The sequence below is a fragment of the Dendrobates tinctorius genome, unplaced genomic scaffold (assembly GCF_039654945.1).
Source record: "Dendrobates tinctorius isolate UK_male_01 unplaced genomic scaffold, ASM3965494v1 ptg000031l, whole genome shotgun sequence".
In the NCBI taxonomy this organism is placed as follows: domain Eukaryota; kingdom Metazoa; phylum Chordata; class Amphibia; order Anura; family Dendrobatidae; genus Dendrobates; species Dendrobates tinctorius.
In genome coordinates this window covers 20014518-20023692 of record NW_027361699.1, presented here as the reverse complement: position 1 = coordinate 20023692, position 9175 = coordinate 20014518, and the positions used below count along the sequence as shown (strand labels likewise).

Here is a 9175-nt window from a genome sequence, read left to right as displayed (position 1 = left end):
TTTGCATGCAGTTCTACTTGCGCACAATGACGCAAATGTGAAACTAGCCTAATAGGACAAAAAATAGGTGACAGATTCCCTTTAATCTAATTGACACACCGAGATCATGATTGCGTGGTCCTGTAGTTTACCATAGCAGTTCATGGCCAAATAGCGGCCTTAGAGTCTTCCAGCTATAGCAGCCAGTTCAGAAGTTAGCGACATTTAGGTGGTAAACACTTTTTCATTCTCGCTATACCACTTTGCATTAATTCCTGAAAATCACCTGAAGAGTTAATACACTACCTGACAGCAGTTTTCAGTATGTCAGGAGGTGTTGTTTTTAAAATAGTATCATGTTTGGGATTTTCCAATATATAGCACCCCCAAAGTCACTTCAAACCTGGCTAGGTCCCTCAAAAAAATAAAGTTTGTAAATTTCCTTGAAAAAATTACTGCTACATTTTTAAACCTCCTAAACGGCTAACAAAATAAATTAGCGTTTTAAAAATGGTGCTGATGTAAGGCAGACATGTGGGAAATGTTATTTATTAATGTTTTTGTGTGGTATGACTATCTGGATTAAAGGGATAATCATTCAACGTTTGAAAATTGCAATTTTTTTTAACATTTTTGTCGTTTGATACTTTTTATAAATACACACAAAACATATCAACCTAAATTTACCATTAGGGTATGTTTCCACAGTCAGGAAACGCTACGTGCGTCTTTGAACGCATAGTGGAGATGGGATTTCATGAAACCCCCTCCACTATGCTGTAACATCTGGACGCTGCGTGTTTGACGCTGCAGCTGTACGCAGCATCCAGATGTTACAGCATAGTGGAGGGGGTTTCATGAAATCCCGTCTCCACTATGCAAAGATGCAGGCGGCAGACCCGCGTAAATGGCCATGTGACGTGTCTTTCCAGAACGCAGCATGTCTGCTTACAATGCGGCGACACTCCGTCACCACACTGTAAATTTACCATGGACTATCATTAGATGCGGTAAAACCGCATCTAATGATTAGTCACATGCGTACTAACTGCGTAAACGCAGCTTACTACGCATGTCTACTAATTTAAATAAAGTTACCTGTCCCGCTGCTGGAAGTCTGCGTCCACAGCAGTTCTCGAGATAGCTTAGCGCGAGAACTGCCATGCACATGACCGGGGTTTATCTCCGGTCACTAGGCTAGTTCTCACGGTCAGCTGACCACGAGAACTACAGTGTAGATGATCGCCGGAGATCCAGATGTAGCAGAGCTGGTCTCGTCGTGGTTCACTCGTGATTAAATGGACTAGGTCAGAGAGGTCCGGCGCCTGCGCCTGCCACGACACCTATCAGACTTGGACCAGACCCGGACCGCCCCTGGGTGAGTATAATCTAACTGGTTTTTCTTCTCTTTCAGGTTACATTGGGGGCTTACCTACAGCATTACAGAATGCTGTAGATAAGCCCCTGATGACGGTGGCAGCATCTTATAGTCGAAAAAATAGGTGACAGATTCCATTTAAATGCATAAAGCATGTGAGAACATGATGCGAAGAACCTGGATATGGTAAAAAAATTTTAATGACCCACACAGGGATATTTAGGATTAATTCATTGAGGCGATAGGTTCCTGCTACAGCCATCCCTCCACGTTCCAGTCTACTGTCTTACTCCACTTGTCTCCTGTGTTCCAGCTCTGTCCTGTCATCTACGCTTCAGTCCCTCCACGTTCCAGTCTACAGCCTTACTCCACTCCTGTGTCCAGCTCTGTCCAGTCATCTACACTTCAGTCCCTCCACGTTCCAGTCTACAGCCTTACTCCACTCCTGTGTTCCAGCTCTGTCCTGACATCTACACTTCAGTCCCACACTCCTACTCCAGTCCATCCTGAGCCGCCCCTCTCGGTACCGGCTATCGTGGTATTCGAACCCCTGGGCCTGCTCCTAACAGTCCCTGTATAGGGGTTGGTTCCACCTGGCAGCTCGCCCGGGGGCCCCTCGGTGCCACGGCCCAGAGGGTCCACTCCTGGAGATTCCAGCTCCAGACCAGCCACGCTAACAATGAGGATGTTGAAATTGGTTTGTTTTGAGAGGTGAAGGCAGTGTTGTATGTTTTAAGCATAAACTTATATGATGAAATCTTCGGGTAGATTGGATTTTCTCCAGACATTCGGCGTACCTGGAGCACCGCTGTAGGAAGCGTGTTTGCAGCGTGTGCCAGGGTTGTCGCCGTCAGTGCCTAGTTGCTCTATGTATAGGAGGTGCAGTTTAATCCAGGGCACATTAAAGTGTTTCAATGTAATGCTTCAGTGCAGAATCAGGACATGAGAGGGAGGAGATAGGGGTCAATGATGACTGCAAGTTCTTCATAAGTTTCTAGGTGTTAAAGGCTTGTATGTTTCCAAAAGTGTGGAAAGTGGGGGTGACCTGGGGAGGATGGAAGTTTTTGTTAATGTTTGGGAGTGTCTTAAAAGTGCCTCTCCATTACTAACCCCTGGGCATGATGTCAGCGGCCATAACAAAGCTGACATCAACCTCACAAATATTACCCCACTTTCCACAGCACAAAGGCTAAAGGGAATAGCTGGACAAAGTGCCAGAATTGTTGCATCTAATAGAGATGGGGGAGTAAAAATCGCACGGCACACGCATGGTCCGTTTGCCATGCAATTTTTTTTTCCTCGCACCCATTCCTCGCATGCTGTGATTTTTTTCTCTGTCCGATCAGAGTGCAATTTTTTTTTTTTTTTTTTTTAGAGGATTGAACTCTTCAGTTTTAAACGCAGATGAGTATGAGCCCTTATAATCACTTTTGTGAAAACAGTGAAAACTAACTTCTCAACTGCACCTCATCAGTTAAAGTCTATTTGCACCGTACAATGTATGACATTAAATGACCGGTAACATGCTTGTAGGTCAGCAGTGTAATGGCCTGTTTACACAAGCCAGGCCGCACTTCAGATTCACCCTATCTGGAACAGATTGATCCGTACACATAAGCTACCATTGCTTTTGTCAGCGCAAGCTCTGTTTACATAGGACAGAGGTGGGGAATCTCTTTTCTTCCAAGGGCCATTTGATTATTTATACCATCCTTCAGGGGCCAAACAAATTGTGCGCTAACTCTGCCCACAAACTACACCCTGACGCTGGCACTGGTGTCAGGACATAATCTTTTACTGAATGCACCTCATCGCTCAGTAGTGAACACTGTGTGTGTCTGCTCACAGGGCAAGAAGAAATTAATGGGTCAGGGCTAGCAAAATACTGCTGATGGCCCAAGTTCTGCAGTCACCAGGAATCTGTCCTGCGGCCAGATAAAAGGTCATTGAAGGCCGGAAACGGCCCGCGGTTCCCCACCCGACATAGGATGATGCCAGTGCGGAGAACTATAACGTTTTATGCCGTACAAAAGATAATTTCACCCTACGAACGAGTCTTTTGCTCGGCAGGTCATTAGCAACCTGCACATTTATCGTGAAACAAATGTTCCTAGAAACGCTTGTCTCACACGAACCCTGCAATGTAAATGGATAGTAAGGCCAGCCTGACAAGCACTGGTCTAACGAATAAATCTATTGCTCCCTTATATAAATGGAAAAGACCCCAGCCAACGCAAACAACGCCTAAAGGCCCTGTCACACTTAGCGATGTACCAGCGATCCCGACCAGCGATATGACGCGGTCAGGATCGCTGGTGCATCGCTAAGTGGTCGCTAGTGAGCTGCCACACAGGCAGATCTCACCAGCGACATCGCTGGGGTCGCTACTTACCTGTCAGACGAGGCGATCCTGCGTCCTCCCGCCCGGCTCCACGCGTCGCTTGTCGTCACAGCAGGAAGCGCCGCAGGAAGCTGACGACGAGAAACAGTCCTAGAGGTTCTCGCGCGATCAACGATAACCAGCGGGGGAGCGGGTTGTAGGTAAGTATCAGACACAGCGATGTCGCTAGCAATATCGCTATAACGTCACAAGTATTAGCGATATTGCTAGTGATATTGCTTAGTGTGACAGGCCCTTAACACTCAATAAAAGTATACCGTCATACAGCAGACACTCGTATACCAAAAGGGCAAGCTTTCGGGATTGTCAGACTCCATCATTGTGTATGAACTCTTTCCGAATAGTGGCCTTACAGAAGTGTGCTTTCTGAGACCTGGCAGTGCACAGACCAGCTCGACTCTACGAGGCTGAGGTTGGTTTCTTCAGCCTCGTCTCGAGTCTGCACCATATTGGACATGCGGTACAAGGGATATTGGGCACGTCCAGTCCCTGACATTGTACTGGCGCCTGTGGTAACATTCTCCTCAGGCTGTGCCCATAGGCGAGCCTATGACAGGACTATTCGTCAGGCCTCCTGGCACAGTAAGCTTTCCCGGCGGCGCTCTCGTACTGCTCAGTGAGAGGAGGAGACGAGGGACATGCTGCACAGAAGCCGAGGGACGCGGGCAGGCCACATGCACCGGGAATGGGGCGGGGAGAAGCCCAGCGCTGTTCGCTGCCTCCGCTTAGCTCTGCCGCCTGTGTGCTGAGGGCCGGCCCCGGCCTCGCTTTCATTACGCGAGATTTCAGCTTGGCGCCGTGACCCCCATGTGAGAGCAGCAGCTCCTAGTAAACACTCCCAGAGCCGCTCAGACATGGCTGCCCGCCGCTTCCAGCACTAATAAGAATAGCAGGCTGGTGCTTGTAGTGCGCGGCGCACCTCTCCTCTGCAGCGCCTGCTCTGGCCGTGCAGCCTGCGCTGCTTCTTTGTTGTGGCGCTGTGCCTGTCATTGCCAACTCTAATGCATTAACCAGGGACATTACCGAAGAGCAGGCACGGGGGCCGTCCAGAGAGGTGATTTCTGTCTATTTCAGCCAGCAGCTCGGTGAGTGTATGAACGATGTGGATCCAGGTGAGGACCATTGACGGCACAGAGACCCGCACCATCGATGACCTCTCCAGGCTCACCAAGATTGAGGGGTTAAGGTTAAAGATCCAGGAGAGTTTTAACGTCACCCCAGACCGGCAGCGACTCTTCTACCGGGGCAAACAGGTAAACAATGGCAGGCGGTAGCACATGACACCGTGCACCGACATTACTGCATGCACTCATCGCGTTAAACCGGGGTCTCTGCAGAAAGGCACAGAAAGTGTATTCCAAGTGCAAGGAATACTCCAACTTTGTAAAATAACGCAATGTTTCATGTACTGATATTGTGGGCGACTGGCGCTAAGGATGGAAGGCATGTTGACATGCATGCAGTACGTCCGTATACATGGAATAAACACTTGTATATATCCTATCGTTGGACGCTGTGCGTGTAAACCCATAAACCCTCACTCGATACCCACAATATACTACTACAGTTCATCAATACCCCCTCACTTGATCCCACAATATACTACAACTCATCAATACCCCCTCACTCGATCCCACATACACTGCTGCAACTCATAAATACCCCCTCACTCGATCCCCACAATATACTACAACTCATCAATACCCCTCCCTCACTCGATCCCCACAATACACTGTACTATAACTCATGAATTCACCCTCACTCAATCCCCACAATATACTGCTACAAGTGATCGATACCCACTCGATCTCCGCAATATACTGCTGCAAGTCATCGATATCCCCACAATATACTGCTACAAGTCATCGATGGATTGTAACGTATGCTACAATGCAAAGTTTGTGCTGGTTGTGTACTCCCTTAAATAAGCCCTATTTACAAGTCATCGATACCCCCTCGATCTCCGCAATATGATACAAGTCATTGTTACCCCCTCACTCGATCCCCGCAATATACTGCTACAAGCCATCGATACCCCCCAATATACTACTACAAGTCATCAATTCCCTCCCCACTCGATCTCTACAATATACTGATACAAGTCATCGATACCCCCTCACTCAATCCCTACAATATACTGCTACAAGTCAGATACCCCCTCACTCAATCCCTACAATATACTGCTACAAGTCAGATACCCCCTCACTCAATCCCTACAATATACTGCTACAAGTCATCGATACCCACTCGAATCCCTACAATATACTGCTACAAGTCATCGATATCCCCTCACTCGATCCCCATAATATACTTCTACAAGTCATCAATACCTCCTCACTCGATCCACACAATATAATGCTACAAGTCGATATCCACTCGAATCCCTACAATATACTGCTATAAGTCATCGATACCCCCTCACTCGATCCCCACAATATACTGCTACAAGTCATCGATAGCCCCTCACTCGATCCCCACAATATACTGCTACAAGTCATCGATAGCCCCTCACTCGATCCCCACAATATACTGCTACAAGTCATCGATAGCCCCTCACTTGATCCACACAATATACTGCTACAAGTCATTGATACCCCCTCACTCGATCCACACAATATACTGCTACAAGTCATCGATAGCCCCTCACTCGATCCCCACAATATACTGCTACAAGTCATCAATACCTCCTCACTCGAGCCACACAGTATAATGCTATACTACTACAAGTCATTGATACCCCCTCACTCGATCCCCACAATATACTGCTACAAGTCGATATCCACTCGAATCCCTACAATATACTGCTACAAGTCATCGATACCCCCTCACTCGATCCCCACAATATACTGCCACAAGTCATCAATACCTCCTCACCCGATCCACACAGTATACTGCTACAAGTCATCGATACCCCCTCACTCGATCTCCACAATATACTGCTACAAGTCATCAATACCCCCTCACTCGATCCCCACAATATACTGCTACAAGTCGATATCCACTCAAATGCCTACAATATACTGCCACAAGTCATCAATACCTCCTCACCCGATCCACACAGTATACTGCTACAAGTCATCGATACCCCCTTACTCAATCCCCACAATATACTGCTACAAGTCATCGATGGATTGAAAAATATGCTACAATACAAAGTTTGTGCTGGTTGTGTACTCCCTTAAATAAGCCCTATTTACCTAGGCCGGAGAACTCTTTCACCCTGCATTCCTTCACTGTATAGTAGGCGGACAGTGCATTAACCCCTGCTGCCCTGACACCTGTGCCTTGTTCACCATTTCTGGTTGTGGTCACCATGTTCTTTCAGAGACCATGCTCTTACCCTAGCTTACATAGGTTGCTAGGAAGCCATTATGTAGCATTTTGGCATATTAAAAGTAGGACTGCCTTCACTGATGATGAATAATAAAATATATCACTGCTCATCCCCTTTTTACTGCATTGTTTTCGTAACTGTGTACAGTAGACAAAAAAATTAATTGCATCCTCATTTCAACGTATTCAATGGATTTTATTCAGGCTCTATCAGACAGCTCTTTGCCGAATTTCTAGGTTACTGAGCTTTGTTACAGTCACGTCCGTGACATCATTTTTTTTTTAATTTTATTTTGTATTTCTATTTTCTTGGCTTTTAAATTGATTCAATAACAAGAATGAACCCCCATCGATGAATGCTAGACGTCGACTGTTCTACTTCCTTCTGGAATGGCCTAGAAGACGTAACTTGGCACGCAGACACACAAGTACTTTCCTAGCGGGCAGTTAGAGGCCTGTAAAGCATTCACTTTTGTGTCTGATTTGTAGTTTCGTTGGCTAAGGCTACAAAGGTAGTCACAATAGAACATAAGAAATCCTGTTCATTTAAGCGTTGTCTTATTAGCTGGTAAAGTACCCCAGCAACAGTGTTCACATGTCACGTTGTGTGAGGCTGCCCACTCATGGCATAGTCAATTACACAGAAAGCTACATGGATGTAAAAGTCTGATTGCTCAAACTTTGGACTAGCGGTTTTATGTTACACTTATCTAAACATTACCATTAAGTGTTATTACAATTTTACTTGCTCTCAATGAACATTTCTGGATACCCTATGACTAAAGTATCAGTTTATAATGTGTCTGCGTATGTATAACGTAAAAAAGATACATCCGTTACAACGTGATTTCAGACATTCAATAAATACTGCATTTCTAACTTCCATTAGATAATAATCTCAGGTTGGAACCTTCAGTTTTAAGATTAACCCTCTGGATTGTAATTTTGGTGGCTAAACCAGAAGGCAGTACTCTGCCCGCAAGCTGCAGAAGCCACTAAGCTGTAGCTGCCTCCGCCATGTGACTCGCTTTATGAACAATGCGTGCTGGAAATGTCAGCAAGGCCCTATGCGTAATGCCAGTGTACGGATGCCATGTTTAACTACTAATGATCCAGTTTACTATCCGACTAGTGGATTCATTACGAAATTTGCTAGGAACCTTAATTGATGGCCTGACTAATTAAAAGAAAGCAACAGACTTCTTTTTAGTAATGTTAATACGACTCGCTAAATGTTAATTTTGTGTCAAGGATGATTAATGTCAATGGTTGTTAGTTAACCACAACGTAATTTCTTTGAAATAGTTGGAAATGGTCTACTTCTAATTTGGTAACTTTAATGTCTGTAAGAAATGATCAGGTTTTTTTTTTTAACGCATTTCATGTGGCTTTGCTTTGTTCGGAATTCACGATCCATCAATGGTAATTGTACAGGGCACGATGCTTATTGTGTTTCTTATCTCTCCTGTCTGTAAAGGTTTTTTTTTTTTTTTTTTTTATTCCTTTCCAATGTGCCCAATTAATGAGAAGCATCTGGCATAGTATGGTTTGCCGCCTCCTCGCATTTCAGCATGTTATGGTTCTTTAATCACAATACTGCTTAGTATTTGGTTACTTTGACTTTGTTCTGACACATGTAAAACAGTAGTTGGATTTTTATAAGTTTTCAGGTTTGTTAGCAATAAAGAGTTTTTGTGGAAAACCCGAGTTTTAAACGGAAAATGCTTTGTATTAGTTTATAGACCTTGAAATGTTAAATTGTGTTCTTGAAAATTTGTTTGACTGACTATGTTACTTAGACATATTGTTCTTTTCTGTAATCCTCATGGGTGTGGTCTGACTTCTCTGTAGGTGAGTAGCAAAAATTCACTGCACACTGTAATGGAATAATTTGCAACCATCAGTGGAATTTAATTTTAGACAAACAGATAAGTGCCAAGTTACAAAAATTGGTCCAAAACCCAGTAAAATAGAAACGCCTGACATTTCGACCCTCCCGGGTCTTAATCATGGAGTTTACTTGGGTTCTAGAGGAATGGGAGCCAGGGTTAGGGAATAGCCGTATATAAGCTTCCATGCTAAAG

General features: G+C 45.1%; 1 protein-coding gene across 1 annotated transcript in view; it reads left to right on the top strand.

The window, feature by feature from the left end:
• The first annotated feature begins 4312 nt into the window (after positions 1–4312).
• Positions 4313–9175, top strand: part of UHRF2 (ubiquitin like with PHD and ring finger domains 2) — a 131953-nt gene continuing 127090 nt past the window's right edge. Inside the window, exon 1 of the mRNA XM_073572236.1 lies at positions 4313–5011. Within this exon, the coding sequence (XP_073428337.1) occupies positions 4859–5011 (153 nt within the window). The 5' untranslated portion in view covers positions 4313–4858. The remainder of the gene's footprint in view (positions 5012–9175) is intronic.